At 40.7% G+C, this 16,291-nt stretch overlaps 1 protein-coding gene across 1 annotated transcript in view; it reads left to right on the top strand.

The window, feature by feature from the left end:
- Positions 1 to 16,291, top strand: part of LOC121628290 (ubiquitin-conjugating enzyme E2 E2-like) — a 94,153-nt gene that overhangs the window by 59,658 nt on the left and 18,204 nt on the right. The window contains exon 4 of the mRNA XM_041967306.1: positions 8,036 to 8,168. Within this exon, the coding sequence (XP_041823240.1) occupies positions 8,036 to 8,168 (133 nt within the window). The remainder of the gene's footprint in view (positions 1 to 8,035; positions 8,169 to 16,291) is intronic.

The following is a 16,291-nucleotide window of genomic DNA, read 5'->3' as shown; positions in this document are numbered from 1 at the left end:
TCGGCACACTCTCATTACTTTGTCCTTTAGTTCCGTTTGTTAGCTCATTCAACTGTCCTGTTTGTGCTTCTGTCTTCTCACAGTAAACATCATTTAGTGCTTGTGTCAGTGTCAGGTTTATTATTGGGCCTTTACAGAGCCGACCAGGCTTCCTTACAACATTTAATCTCATTTAGTTTTTTTTATGTAGCAGCTACTTTATTAACCTGTCAGTCTTAGAAATGTTGGGGAAAAATTTAAACTGAGATGAAAATTAAAGTGATTTAAAGTAAATATAAATGAGTAAAACAGTTTCTTTTAGCTCTATAAGCTGGAAGCAAGGACTTAAAATAATTATGTAATTATTAATTAAGCTGCAGCCTGTAGAATATTTCTATAAAAAGGAGACGGGTTACCATGGGAATTTATATAAAATAATTTAATGGTTTCCTGACGATGAAACCATATCACCTGACACCAGTGAGGAGAAATCTGCTGCTGGCTCAAGCAGAAGAACTGGAACAAAATCTGGTGAAAACATTAACGGTTGCCAAAACCTACAAATTGAATTGAAGTGCCCAACAATAAGGCAGGGCAAGTTTATTTGTATAGCACGCTTCATGTTCGAGGCAATTCAAAGTGATACAGAGCTGGTTTAAACTAAAACTGCTTTTCAGCCAAATGTCCGCATAACTGAAAATATTTAAAAGCTGAAAAAGCTCCTTCAGCTCGTTCTACATGTTTCCACCTCAGTCTAAACGCCGAATATTAGGTGAATTAGTTTGGTGCTCCAGTCCGTTGTGGTTAAGGAGGAGCTGAGCTGAGAGGCAAAACCTTCCATTTGCTGGTCTGTCCTCATTCTAATCCTCATCCATGGTCACTGGGTCGTTTCCTTTGGAAGGTGGTCAGATTGAGCCTGATGGATCAGACCATCCAGATGTAGAATGGCGTGAAGCTCCTCCTCTTTATCCAAAGGAGTCAGCAGAGGTGGTCCAGGCATCTAATCAGGATGACTCATGGATAAGGTTTTCTGGGCACGTCCTACAAGGAGGAGACCCGGGGAAGACCTAGGGCTCTCTGGAGGCGATTATTTATCCCTTCTGGGTTAGAAACACCTTGGGATCCCCCAGGAGGAGCTAGAGAGCATTGCTGGATCTCCCTCCTAAACTGGTTGCCTCATGGACCCAACCTCAGATAAAAAGACAAATAGATGGACGGATAATTAGTCAACGTTTCAAAAAATCTTGTTTAGGTTTCTCCTTCAGCAAAGAGGAAAATCACATATCTTGTTACCATATTAAAACGATCACCACCTACTGACCTCATGGGCCAGTGTCCTGCAGGTTTTAGATGTTGCCCAGCTGCGACACACCTGACTCAATTTAATGCGTCTTCTAAGGAGCTGGTGCAGAACTTAACAAGCCAAATCAGGTGTGTTGCTTTAGGGAAACATCTAAAACCTGCAGGACACTGGGCCAAGAGGTCCGGAGTTGGTGATCCCTGCTATCATATTTTAATCCTTCTCTGCCTTTAAAATGAGATTTTCCAGGACTAGCTCCCAGTGAACGGGAGCAGAGCTGCTTCTCCAGCAGCAGAGGTCAGATTTATGCTCACAGCTTGTGGTTTTGCTTCAATGCTCGGTACACAAACAGCTGAAATGGTCTCAGAATCCAGAACTATGATGACTCACCTGACAGGATTTTATGTAGACACTGAGTCAGCAGCCCAGCTGATGACACCAACCTCTGTCTCTTTCCAAAAACTGTTCCATAATTATTTATTGTTCTGGATTAGTTTAAGATCAGAAGTGAGGTATGAGCTGCTACAAGGCCGTGGCTGTGCTGCAGTTTATAGCTCATCTGAACCTGATTCTACAGGAATCAGACCACCAGACCTTTCCTCTCCAAATAATTGTTTGAATAAGGTAATCTGACATATCTTTTAATCTCCGATGTCCTAACGAGCCATCACGTGGCGCTGTGGCTGGTGTAACTTATGAGCACAGACTTACTTCAAACTTCAGCCACATTCAGGATTTCTGAGCTACAGTCAGCCGAGTTTTACTGTTAGCTGGGCTGTGACTGAAAGAAAACCGTCTCAGTTCTCTTCAGCAACCTGGGAAGGGGTTTTCTGTCTTTTTAATGATGCGCTGCATGAGTAAAAATGATTATCATGACAAACCCAAAGAAAAATTTAACCCATGAAAGTCCATTAGACCCCAAGCACCATCCCTTCTATCATCCCCAGTGTCTCAGCAACGGTAGTGTGTAGCTCTGTGTGGTAAACTGTGATAGATAGTTACCCTTTAGGTGAACTACCTAAGTTTTCCAGACATTTCTATCCCGTCCAGGAGGTTTACAATCCAGCCACTAAATGTAGTTTTTATTCAGAGACTATCTGGTAAATCCACAATGATCCATGATAACAGCATTATTTATCACATTTCATCATAAAAACATCACCATCACTACTATGTTGCTAAGAGACCTCTATTTAGACCTGGACATGATGATGAAGCCACTTCCTGTCAGACTTTCCACCAATCAGAGAGCTTAGATTGACGGTAACGTCCAATCAGGAGCAGCCAAAGATCAACCAGTGAGCAGAAAGTTCTATGTGTGTGTGAAAAGAAGAAAAATAATGCTCCTCTATGGCTGGAATAAAGCCAAGAAGACGTTTCTGATGCACGGTGGCGCCACAAAGCAGCTGAGCTGGAGTTGGTTTAGTGAGGATAGCAGGTAAATAGTAGCAGGAATAACTGGAAATGAGGAAAAAGTGGAAACATGGAAATAGTTTCTGTTGTGTGTTTGTTTCAATGCCAAGATTTTTTCTCCTGAAAGCCAAGACTTGAGAGAACGATGAGATGAGAAAAGGCTTGGCCACTGTTGATCTGTGTGTTATTTCTACAAAGTTCTGTTAGTAACAAATTATGCTTTCTTCTTCTGGTCGACCTTTATGCTGCTATATCTATTCATACATTCATTTTACATCATTTTAGCCTCAGAATCTGACAGCTGAGGCTGGAAACATCATGTCTGGTGCTGGCTGGAAATAAAAGCTCCATTATCTACAGATTGGTTTACATTTAAAAAACCAAACTGGGGGCCCAAAAAAGCAAAGAAAATTAAAAAAAATAAAACAACGGCTTGGAGTTTTAGGGTTAAACCAGTCCACGTTGGTACTAAGGGGTCCAAAGTGGGCCAAGAAAATCTCCCCCCACCATTACACCAGCAGCAGCCTGAAGCGCTGATCCAAGACAGGATGGATCCATGTTTTCATGATGTTTCTACCAGATTCTGATCCTGTACTGTATAAAGCTTCAGCTCCTATAAGCAGTTTTACATAAAGAAAAAACAAAACAGGCTAAATATAGATGGTATAGAGCTATAAACTGTAGTGTATTAACTTTGAATGTGCTTGCTTTTGATATTAACAATAACGTCTTAACTGTGGTTTTAAACCCTAAAGTAAAGCCTAATTAATGAGTTAATCTCTATCCAACCATGATTCTTTTCATTAAACCTTTAATAAGACAGCCATTTGTTCAGTAACACAGCACTACAGAGAGGAAATTGAATTTGGAGGAAAGCACCAAGCTTCTTCCCACGGGATTTGCAGCTTTTTTCCCACAAGATTTGCCCTTTCTGAAGAGAGAGAAGGAAGTCTGTTTCTTTTAACCCTGAGCAGACGTATGAAATGATGTCCTGCTGCATTACAGATAATTAATATTCAAATTAATAGGGTGTGCGCTTGAAATATAATAAAATGTTATGTGGGTTTAAACTTTAATTAGACTGCTATATAGTTGTTTTTTAACCAGTTGGATTTCATCTGGACTGGGATTATCCCAGCTCAGCTGCAAGATGAAACCAAACATCATTATAAATCTAAAAATAATGTAGCCTAAGTTCAGTAAGTACATCCTCATTTAATATGGGCTAGATGCTTTGTAATGACTTAGGCTAGTCTTTAAAATACATTTATCCACATTGATATATTGATTCTATGATAAATGATCCAATTCTGTCAATCCAGATCAGAGGTACCAAACACAGAGCTTTTACGTGCTGAACATCCCCAAAGTGAATGAAGAATGTCTCCACGATGATCAGGTTCATCTTCATGTTCTCGGTGTCCTGAGACATCCAGGGACCTCAGAGAAAAGATGCCCCGGGTAAAAGATGTTGTCTGTTAGTATGTCTGAGTAGATTACAATAAATCAGCAGCAACAAAGTCACTCCTAAACATTAATGTTGTCGCTAAAATAATCTTTCACTTTTTCGTGTAGATTAGAACTTTGAACAGCAGTTAAAATTAACCATCACTGTCCTGTTTTATGGGTTTTTATAGGTGATAATGTCTGTCATGTTTTTCAGGCCTTACCAGGATGGATCAGACTTAGACTAAGAATGTACTTGCTTTTAATTACGCGTTTGTCATGGCTGCCTCGCGTGCTTGTTTGAAGCGCCGTCTTCAGAAATCAAGGCCACGCGTTTGCAGGTTGCATTGTGAGTCAGAACCAGATGTAAGGTCACAGGGTTGAGTCCTCTATAGTCACCACATCAGATTAATTCAGCCACTCTTTCTGGTCTACGTTCTCTAATGCGCCCCCTAGTGGAATCTACTGGTAACAGGCATAGTACACAAGCAAGTATGTGAAGAATTACACTTGTGACAGAGCCGGTTACCTCCATGAACACAACGTCATAATATTGTGTTCAAACTTGCAATTTAAACCCCTAGCTAAGGACAGACAAAGCTTTATAAAGCCTCATAATCAGACATCATGTCTTACTGTTGCTGTTTTGTGGTGAAAAGTTTGATTCCAGCTCTAAAAACTCTGCTAACGTGTTCTCCTGTGACTGCCTTTGTTTGAAGGCATGAAGGGCATGAAGGTCCTGCTGGTTTCCATGGAGATGAAGGAGGTTTATAGTGAAGGATTCACTCTTCCTATCATAGACTATGCTGGGCTTCACTTCTCTCTGGGTCCTCATGGTGTTTCTAAGGTGAATGTGGGGGCTATCCCTGGATCCTCCTGACTCTGACCACTGATAGAGGTGTCATTCCTAGCACTACTGTACTCATTCCTAGATGAACTGAGCTGCTGTCCTCTGGTTTTTACTGGAAGTAATGTGGTTTTCATTCATTTTGGTATGTTATTTCACAAGAGGAACAGATATAGGCCTGAGGGTGAAGATTTTAGACCAATGATAATTCACCTGAATTAAAATCATATTGTGGCAGAATGTGTGATATCTGCAAACACTGAATCATTATCCAATAATACTAAATACGGTCAAAACTTGTAATTAAACTCCTAGCTAAGGAAGGACACAAGCACTAACACAGCTCTATAAAGCCCTTTTAACACTGCTGGAAAAACACCTGCTAACTTCTGGCTTTGTGTTCAGGGAGAAATGAGTCAACCTGTTTATTTTAGCAAACGTACTCAAGTTTTAAAAACCCATGAAAACAAACTGGCTATCTTCTATTTAGCCTGTTAGTTTAATCACTAGTAGCACAAAGAATGAAAAGTTCTTTATACTGATGGACTGTTGACTGTCTTTTTAATCATCAGAAACAGTCTGATAATACCAAGTTAATCATTTAAAAGGGTAATTTCACACAATTAGGTTGTGCTGCAAACATAAATAAGTACTCAGTGGACATTTTGTTGTTAATGTGGGCCTCAGCTGTGTGGAGAATTGACAGTTATGTGGGAGCTGAAGGATGTAGAAAGAGCCTCCTCTTAATTACACTCCTCTACTCACGGGGCACTCATGCTTCTCCACTCTCATTATAAATGGCTTCTGTTGTGGAAACTGACACCATGGGAAATAGCCAGGCTCATCCTTGTCTCTTACCTTTCACTTTGAACACCGTTTCTTTTGCCACCGGCTTGTACTCTGCTATTTTTTTAACCAAGTCCAAGATTTTAAAGACTACAGCCGAGGTTTTCTGGATTAATAAGAGGCCCGTACCTTTCAGTGATCCATCAATACAGCAGGCCGAGGCAGGTGATAGAAAGGTAGATCTTTCATTACAAGACTCCAAATGTGTCCTCCTGTCAGAGCAAGTTAAACAACGCTGCAGAAGAAGAAAAAGAAGGCAGCGTTGGCAGCGCTCTAAATATTTCCAGATGCTCCAGACTTCACTGTGGGAACTTAGCTGAGGAAAAAACGAGCTGCTGGCCAAAAGGACTGTTTGCAATGTCTGTCTTGTTATAAGAGTTGGTTAAATGGGTTTTTCAAGGCCAGGCTTTGTAATTTCTAGCCTGACGGACAAACAGTGGTTCCTTTGTGCTTGTATTTGATAAAATGACCCAGAATGATGAAGAAAAATGATGTGGTTAGGTGTCACATAGAGTGAGTTGGGCATTGTGGAGGAAACTGTTAGTCAGCTATTTTAAAGCAGTGTTTCAGTGATGTAGGGGGTTTGTTTTGCTTCATTTTGTTGTTTTTTCTTTTCTTTTTTTAGCTTTTATCAAAGCTAATGTGTAATGTCAAAAAAGCTCATTAAAATAAAGCCGTCAAAATTGGATTGTAATTAGTCTTATCTAGATTTTAGAGAACTAACAGGATCAACTAATTAAACCTTTTTATAGTCTCTTCTGAGCGCGATATAATGAGTCAACTTTCTGTCCCTTTAAGTTTGTTTGTTTTCTAGATAAATCCAACCTACTGATGCTGCATTGCTCTGGTAGCTGCTGTTAACACATATACACAACACTGTCTTCTAGAAAAATAAACAACACCTTATTACCTCTGTGTTTGTGAAAGAGCCGGGCTCTCCCTTAGAGATGGGGTGAGAAGCTCGGTGATCAGGGGAGGGGCTCAGAGTAGACCCGCTGCTCCTTCGCATCCAGAGGAGCCAGATGAGGTGGCTCGGGTATCTGGTCAGGATGCCTCCTGGACGCCTCCCTGGTGAGGTGTTCCAGGCACATCCCACCAGGAGGAGGCCCCGGGGAAGACCCAGGACACGCTCTAGGGACTACATCTCTCGGCTGGCCTGGGAATGCCTCGGGATCCCCCCGGATGAGCTGGTGAATGTGGCCGGAGAGAGGGAAGTCTGGGTTTCCCTGCTTAGGCAGCTGCCCCCGCAACCCAATCCGAGATAAGCGTCAGACAATGGATGGATGGATGAATGGATGAATGGATGAATTGATGGATGGATGGATGGATGGATGGATGGATGGATGGATGGATGGATTGTGACAAATAAGGAAATTAGATTAACAAACAGTACTAAAAACATATGTATTTGCTGTTCAGTGAATGCAGCATTATTTGATCATAAACATGGTTGGACATAAAGATGAGAAGGATGAATATTCCTGCTCTGACCTCAGAGCGTGTAGCAGTAATCCACAATGAAGGACCAATTTTCTCACCCAGCGGCAGCGTTTTCCTTTAATAAAAACCGAGCTGTGCTTTCATGTAACTACTGACACTGAAAAAAAGTTTGACACACAAACACAGATTCTTGCTATAAGCCACATCGAGCCGTTAGCTCGTGCTGAGAGGACTCATTTATCTGCCGTCTCGTCCCCGGCCTGCACCTCGCCCTCCCTCTCACTGACTCTCTTGCTCTGTAAGTAACGGAAGTAAAAGTAATAGAAGAAACCGACAGGGGCATCTGGCCTAATTCCAGCAGAAAATAAGATTACATTAGAGCCTCTCTTCTCACAGATGTGTGTTCATGATGCAACAATCAAGCCAATAACGGAACTCAGCAGCTGCAGATGAACGGCGAGGAAACAGAGATGCTGCTGCTCTACACCTTCCTGTTTATGTGTGTGTTTCACACTTGCACGCACTCACCAGACACATCAGTCATCCACGCTGATCCTAATCCTCAGTTTCCCGTCCTGCAGCAGCGCTCTTTGTTATATAAACTGCTGAGATTTTTCCGGATGGATCAGAGGTTTAAACTTCAGCTTATTACGCAGCTTATAAAAACTGGCTGCTGCAGAGGGAATTAAATTACACCTTTACAGCACCTCTTCGTCTAAAACGCTTCTTCTCATCCTTTATTTTGTGTGTTTTTGTAAATGCAGTGCTGGTCCTAAAGGAGACAACATCTACGAATGGAGGTCCACCATCCTGGGCCCCCCTGGCTCTGTGTATGAGGGAGGAGTATTTTTCCTAGACATCGCCTTCACGCCAGACTACCCCTTCAAACCGCCCAAGGTGAGTGATGCTCTGCAGCCACCCCACCCGTGGACCCCAGAGCTTTGAACAATGCCTCCATTGACCCAGCTGCCTCCCACAGGTTCACATTGTTGTCGGAGTGGACAAATTAATGTGAGGCAGTAGTTTACTCTTCCCAATGAGGAGCGGGTGCTGTGCAGACCCCTCCCCGTACACAGGGGAGCTCTCAGCTGTATTCAGAGCAGACAACGTTCACCTCTGGTACATGACCAGGCTGAAAATGAAATGTACAAAGCTGCTGCTGGATGATACCGCGCTGGCTTATTAATAGTAATGTCTATTAATAAACAGTGTGGACAAAAATATTAAAAAAGTTAAAAGTGTTGTGACATGTTGCAGACTCCTAATTAAAAAACAAAAGACACTTATGGCAGCATCCATTACAACTATATGTACCAGGCTGATTATGCTAATTAGTGACTTCTAGGACAGCCAATAGCTACTTTTCTTACTGAGGAGGTAGCTCAGTAGTGGCTGGAGAGGAGCATCAGTCCCTGAAGCTGTTTGCCAGGAACTACATGGACCAGTCATACCATGCCATATGGGGGGATGATGGTGACCAAGTTGCCGTTCTGCTTCGACTACAAAATGAAAATCAAATCAAATCTGATTTGATTTGATTTAATAAGTTCTATATCTACTTGTTTGTAGTGGTGCAACCAGTAAGATGTTTTTTTATGTCAACTGCTGCACAAAAAACTGTGAATTGTAAGTGTTGTAATTTCTGAATTTATTGTTCAAGTATTTATCACTAATACAGTGAAAATGAAAAGGCGATTTCAGTGTGCGGCCCTAAATTTTCTGCTTGCGTTCCTAAAAATTTAAGTTAGGGGCCACTGTGCTCCTCGTAAAAAATGTTAGTCTGGAGCCCTGTAGTATATTTTGAGATTCTGCTTCAGTAGCCAAAAGATGAAAAGTTCAAAAAAGTGGTAAAAGGATGACTTGGTGAGGTCCTCCTCATACAATGAAGAATCTTGAGACACACAGTTCTGTCCCACTGACTTTAAAATCATCTCCAGCGCTTCTTCTTCTTTCTTTTGTGATGTAGTTTTATTCAGAAGCAGATAAAAATTGGACAGAACATTGCAAACTTGTGGATCTGTGTATAATGGTCACTTATCTTCGTCCAATCGAGTCGAAGTAACCGGGCAGAAAATGTTGATTTTCTTCAGAAAACTGCTCTTGAAGGACTCTGAGAAATTGAGTTTTTCAGTAAATGCAGTTTTGTCTCGATGGACAGAAGTTTTGGAAGCAAGACAGTAAAGTTAAAACAGAATTCATGATGTTTTTAAGAATTTTCACTTCCTTTGCTTTTGGTTGGTAAATCTTGGTTGGAGCCTGGTGAAACTTGATGTTTTGTGCTTTCAGTGGAGATATTGTTTGTCTGTTGTGCATGCCGTCGGGTGTTTACCTGCTCTTTTAATTGTTAGTTGTCTTAACCGTGTTTGATGGTGATAGAAATGGTTTTAATTAGCTTTTAGCTGAGATTCTGGACTTTCAGTGGATACAAAACACATGCATATTTACATTATAGACCTGATGTTACACCCGTGAAACCACATGTCAAACCTCAATGCCATGTTTGTAGTAATGGGTTTAAGATTTCCTTTCATCCATCCATCCATCCATGCTTGCGTGCATCCATCCATCCATCCATCTTCTGCATCACAACCTAAGCAAAGAAGCCCAGACTTCTCTTTTACCAGCCACTTCTTCAAGCTCATCGGGGGGATCCCGAGGTGTTCCCAGGCCATTCGAGAGACATAGTCCCTCCAGTATGTCCTGAGTCTTCCCCAGGGTCTCCTCCTGCTGAGATGGGCCTGAAAAAAACCTCCTCAAGGAGGCATCCTCACCAGATACCCAAGACATCTTATCTGATTCCTCACTGAGGAGCAGCAGCACTCTGAGCTCCTCCTGGATGGCTGAGCTTTTCACCCTAGCTCTATCTAGAGTCCTTTCCTTACTCCTGAAGAAGACCCTGAGATACTTGAACTCCTCCACTTGGGGCAGGAACTCATTCAGTCCATCATTTTTTGGTTGAGGACCATGGTCTCAGGTTTGGATTTACTAATTCTCATCCTCACCACTTCATAACCGACTCGCTCCACAACTTAGAGTTGGAAATCAGTGCCTGTTTAAGAAAAAGGAACATCTCCTGCAAAAGTAGTTGCAAGTTGATTCCACATGATCAGTTAGATGAAAGCCGGGTCTGCCCTTAAACCATATGAGGAAACTGGATAAGCCTCATCAGAAATGGTCTCCATGGAAACGTGGCTGTCAAGAAACAGGGAGAAAAGGCTGAGTATGTCACATGACACAAGAACTGGACTGAAGATCAGTGGAAACAGGTCTGATGGAGGGACGGATCGGCCCCGGGAACCCGGACCTCAACATTACTGAAGCAGTGTGGGATCATCTGGACAAAGAACGGAACAAAATGCAGAAACATGTAAAGTCCTTCAAGGATCCTGGAAAACTGTTCCTAAAGAGGAAACGATAGAGGGTTCAGACTGTGATGAAGGATAAAGCTGCTCAGACCAAACATTATTAAAATAATTCAAACCCTGGTTTTCCTGGTTTGCAGCTAGGCTGAACTACAGCTGTCTGCGTGGTTTAAGGGAATAATTTGACAGTATTAAAAGGAAACATGGAAATGTTTCCTGCTTTGTTGCCTTTCTTCTGGTGTGTTTACTGCAGCGTTCAGCTACATTTGGCTTACTTCCAGTCAAGCTGTGGGTTTATTTGTGTGTGTTGGGCTGATGCAACTGTGTGTCAGTGTTTACACAGCAGACTGGAGGTTACCACCTCCCTTTCTTTGAGTCTTGCTTCTGTCTTCACCCAGACTTTTGGTTTCAAGTGGTTGCAATATTGGCTGTGTAACCTCTATTAGCTGTCAGAGACACGTCTTAAAAAAGAAAAGTAAACAGGAAATATTTGAAGACATCTGCTGGAGTGAAATGTCAGGATAATCTCCTCAGGCTGCAGAGATATTACTGTAGTCTTCAGGTTTTTTAATGGTTTAGTTTAAAGAAGTGTTTCAAACATTTAAAACAAGTTTTTTCTGGGGTCTCTGTGCATGTTTGGCCTCACTAGTTAAACCATTAGATATTTCTTCTTATAAAGGGTCACTTTAGTCTGTGTCAAGTTTCCTTTTGTTAAAACAAATCTAACCAGCTCAGGATCTCATTCTTTAGTCAGAAAACCAGAGGTGGACAGAACTTTCTTGGTCCAAGACTTTGGAACAACCTTTCTGAGAAAATCAGATCGGATGACTCAGCGCTGTCTTTTAAGAGGCTTCTAAACACATTTTTTTAATCTGAAATCATTCTACAATCCGAATCAGAAAAACTGTATTGTCTGTAACTGACAGAACATCATCTTTAGCTTGGTTGGGACAAACCACAGCGTTAAACTGACACACAGCATCCCCTCCAAACACACTTCTGTTAAAATTACATCGAAATTAACAGGAACTGTTAGTGATTATTTAAGGCTCTGATAGCAGTGGGAATGCATGTATTTCTGTAGATTTTTTTCTTAATACGGCCTGATGGGTAGGATCTGTTGTGTTTGACCTGGAAAAGCTTTGCTTTGCCAGACTGAACCAGATGAAATATTATAGATATTCTTCTGATTTACTTCTACTTGTATCATTGCTGTTATTGTTATTTTGTTGGTTTAGATCTGTTAAGTAAATTAAGTTTATTTAGAAAGCGCTTTTCACAGATAAAAATCTCAAAGTGCCTTTCATAAAATGGCTGCAATAAAACAACATAATAATTTCATAAAGAGTCGACCACACGGAAGGACGGGGGCATCGTTCCAGAGTCTGGGGGCTGCAGCCTGAAAGCCAGGGTTTTAAATGCATTGATTTGTAAAGCAGCTTGTTGTGAAAAGTGCTCTACAAATAAAGATTATTATTATTATTATTATATGGAGTCAAAACAACATAAACAAGTCAGTAAACTTTCAGGCAGTTTTTGTTTTTTTACATTTTCACATCTGGAGCCAAAATAAAAAATCAAACAACCGTTGAGTGATTTCTGATTTGTGTTGAGGACAAAAATGACAAAAACTGATCACCAGCAGCTTGAGTGGATTTTTTGTTGTCTGAGAGGAGTAACGTGACCGTGAAATTCTCTCTGCTTCCTTCTCCCAAAACCGTGTTGAATCATCGGATCATCATGACTAATTCCTCCAGAAGGAAATGTTTCCTGAATTTGTTTCACATGAGCTCTAAGAAGATGAAACTGATGCGATGTGTTGGAGGATGTTTTTGTTTTCACCTGTATCCATAGATACGGAGCAGCTGGATTGATCCTCCGTCTTTGATCGCTCGCTGCTCTTTAACAAGAGTTGAGTCATTTATTTATCTGATGTTAAACTTTATGTAACCTTTCACTGAGATTTATGAGATTTTTCGGGCATCCACAGCGACAGAGGAATGAAGGTAAGAACGGTGGCTTATTGAGCTGAAAACAACAAAGTTGACTGTTTGAACCTGAGGATCACCATGGTAACGGATGCTGGTCTCATAACCGGCTCCATCCTTTCACTGATTCTGTTCCCGATGATTTTGCAGACAGAAACATTAGACTGATCTTTGTTTATTTACATCCCACCTGGACCTCAGGTTTTTGGATAATAAATTAATAGAATTACCTGTGGAACTGCAAGGATTTGAATCTGTAAAATTATCTTTGAGACATTGTTTTTCCTTGCTTTTCTTGCATTTTTGTATTTCCGTGCATTACCAACAACAGTACAGATACCAGGTCTGGCTTTATTATAACAGTTACGTTTTTCTGGAGTTGTACATGTTCGCATCAACCAGTTATATTGCAGTACTTTCAGTGGATTATAGTAGTTCCCAGCTGTGCTTCGGTACAGGCCTCTTTTCACTGAAGGACACATTTTTCTCCTGCTTTTTTCTGGATGTGAACATTTAAGACTTTGATGTACACGTGAAACAAAGAAAAGAAATGCTGTATTCATGGAGCAGAGATAAGTTCCAGGTCATCTGTTTTTGGGATTTTTATCCATTTTTGTTCTCATCAGAAATCTGAAAACCAATAATGGTTCGTTATCCGAGTTTTCATTTTAGTTTTGGAAATGAAAATAAAGAAAAACAAGGGACTTTTCCAGTTTTTAATTTTTCCTTCTACTGTGGAAAAAGCAAGCTGGAAACACGTGGACCAGAACAGACACAATTTTCCAGATGAGCAGAGTTCGTCTCCTTCCAGCCAGCTTCTTCCTGGCAGTCCACGCTGAGGGAGAAGTCCAGGCCTGCTGTCGGCTTGTTTTTCCAGTCTGGCTGAGCTCTGCCATCCAGCAGCTCACCGATCCGACAGCTGCAGCTGCTCTCCACACCGACTCACTGATGTCAGGATGATGAGAGTTCAGGCTGAGGATGACGATGACGGGGACTTTCTGTCAGGACCTGCTCTGAAGACAAAGACCTTTTTAAGTTAACATTACACTTCTTTATTCACTCTAAATTTTATTGTGATTTGAACAAACTTTTTACTTTATATTTCGCGTGTAACTTGGTTATTTAACATCTCATAAAATCAGGGCTTAGACTTTTCACCGTATTACCTTGATTCTGTTCTGATTTAAGATGGTGCACATATGCAATTCAGTTCAAGTCACTCAGACAGATGAGAAGATTTTGTCACCAAGAAGCTATGGGGCATTCACACCAGGATAGTCTGGAGGACTTGGTTTAACCGGCCGGGGATTTCCAAAATATTTCACACGTTCCTTTGATTTTTGTTCAATGTCACATAATTAAAACAACTTTTCGGTAGGGGGCGATACCTCCCAAAACAACCATTGATCAATAATGAAAAAGCATGAAGAAGAAGAAAATAGGATTCCTTGAGTGGCTAGGGCCAAAAGAGGAAAATGTTTCTGTTTCCACTGGGTCCTTCACCATACGTAAACCGTAAACTGTGGAGCCAGACGATGGAGTCATGGGCAGAGTCCTGCAACAGGCTAGGTACCCACAAAACAGCGTTAAAAATGACATATTTTAATTTCTCCGGTACAGGTGGATATTTATTTAATGGGTCGCAGGTGACAATAGAATTTCTTATTTGTTGTTGGAGAAAATTGTTTTTATCCAGTTTCAGACTTTGAAATGATCATGGTCTTAATCATGTCGGTGGGGTTTTAAAAAAAAAGCCCTCCACAGCACAGAATCTGCACTTTTAAAAGTTTTTAATGATCTTTTCGTGTTACAGATTCTAGGAACTCTACTATTTTAGTTATTTTAGATCCTAGCACCGCTTTCGATACGGTTGATCACGGCATCTTATTATCACGGGCTGAAAAAATGATTGGTCTCATGAGTATAGAAAAGTATTCACGTCTTACCTCACTAACAGAAGTTCCTCTGTCAACATTGGTATTTTTTCCTCGTGTTCAGCCCCCTTCTCCTGGGGGGGTTTCCGAGGGATCAATTGTAGGTCCAAATCTTTTCTCTGTTTACCCACTTTCTTCAGGTTCAGTTTTTACAAAACGTGGCATCCCGTATCACTGCTATGCAGACGATACACAGATATACATCTCTTGGAAGCGAAAAAGCCAGATTCCTCTTAACACCTTCTTAAACTGTTTAGAAGATGTTATGTTTTTAAGGATTCATATAATCATCTATTTGTTTGATTTATATATCTAAACAAAGTACAAGTTATTAGAGTAGCAGTTAGTTTATATGATTTTTGGTTACTCTATAATTACTCCTGACCGCAAGATGGCAGCAACGTTAAGCTAAGTTTAAGTTGAAAAGGGGAATACAGAAGCAGCTTATCCAATAGTCACTTCAGCTGAGTCCCCACAGGTGTTAAGTCCTGGATGGCTAAAAATGCCCTACTTCTAAAAATAAAGAATAAAACTGAAGTTCTGTTGCTTGGGCCTCCAGACTGCCATGCTGGCATTGCCCAGAAAGTTAATCTTGGTCCCTGGCACCAATATAGCAAAACCTGCATAAAAAACCTAGGAGTCATTTTTGACAGTCACTTTTTTATTTGACAAACATAAGTCTGTGGTCAGAGCCAGCTTTTATCAGCTCAGAATTCTTGCAAAAGTCTTGCCTACTGCAACAGGTATGACATGTTTCCACAGCTGATTTCTGTTTATGTTCAAGCATTTGAAACAATCCTGTCCAAGTGGTAATATTCAGGTTTTTAAAGGTGTTTCTTAAAACAGTAGAACAGCTGGATAAACATTTTCTCTCAAGTGTCTTTTAGAAGCTTTCTCATGTCAGTAAAATATATTCATAGATAAAATAGCAGTAAATTAGGCCAGATCCATAATCCTATTGAATGTGTATTCTACTAGAAATGTCCCTATTTGGGAAATCTTCCATTGAGGTTTTAAATAAGGATTGGAAATTTCTGAGGCTAAACCAATATTAAAGCAACACCACATAACTTTCTTACCTTAAAACTCCTGAGGCTAAGAAACCACTTCACAAGTGTTTTTTTCCAGCCCAGAGCATCATGTTATGGCCTTGTTTAGCTTTACAGAACCCTGTCACATATCAGAAACTGGATATCAACACGAGACAACATCTGGCTTGTACTGGCTGGCGAGATCTCAGAGAAGACAGAATGAAGATGGATGCTGGATTAGCTGTTGTTAGGGCCACCACAGTATGAAAATCTGATGATGTTGTGTGGTGTGGCTTTAAGAATCAGTTTTTTGACTGATGGTTAATACTGATACAGATTATTTTTGCAATTTATATTCTCATTAAAGCACAGAAAAAATTAAATCTACACTATGTTCACAAGTTGTAAAAGTGGTATTCACTTTCCAGGAATCCTCATGTCCTATTAAGTGAGAATTATTTCTGTCCTTCCGTTGGACGTTAACAGCTGAAGGTTTGTGTCTATCCAAAGAATATCTGACTCTGGTCACTTCTTTTTAATATAATTACTCCAAACTGAAGGAATGACAAAAACAGGAATGAATGGGACATCGGATAAGCTAAAGGAAATGTGGCCTCTCCTGCATGGGCGTGACATTAAGCCATGGATACTTACACTGAAAGATTAAAGGTTTTCACTAAAAGCTGCTTTTATTCCAGAAACCTC

Source organism: Melanotaenia boesemani, chromosome 17 (genome assembly GCF_017639745.1).
Source record: "Melanotaenia boesemani isolate fMelBoe1 chromosome 17, fMelBoe1.pri, whole genome shotgun sequence".
NCBI classification, from domain to species: domain Eukaryota; kingdom Metazoa; phylum Chordata; class Actinopteri; order Atheriniformes; family Melanotaeniidae; genus Melanotaenia; species Melanotaenia boesemani.
Note: the sequence above shows the minus strand (reverse complement) of the source record. Positions and strands in the feature narration are given on the sequence as shown.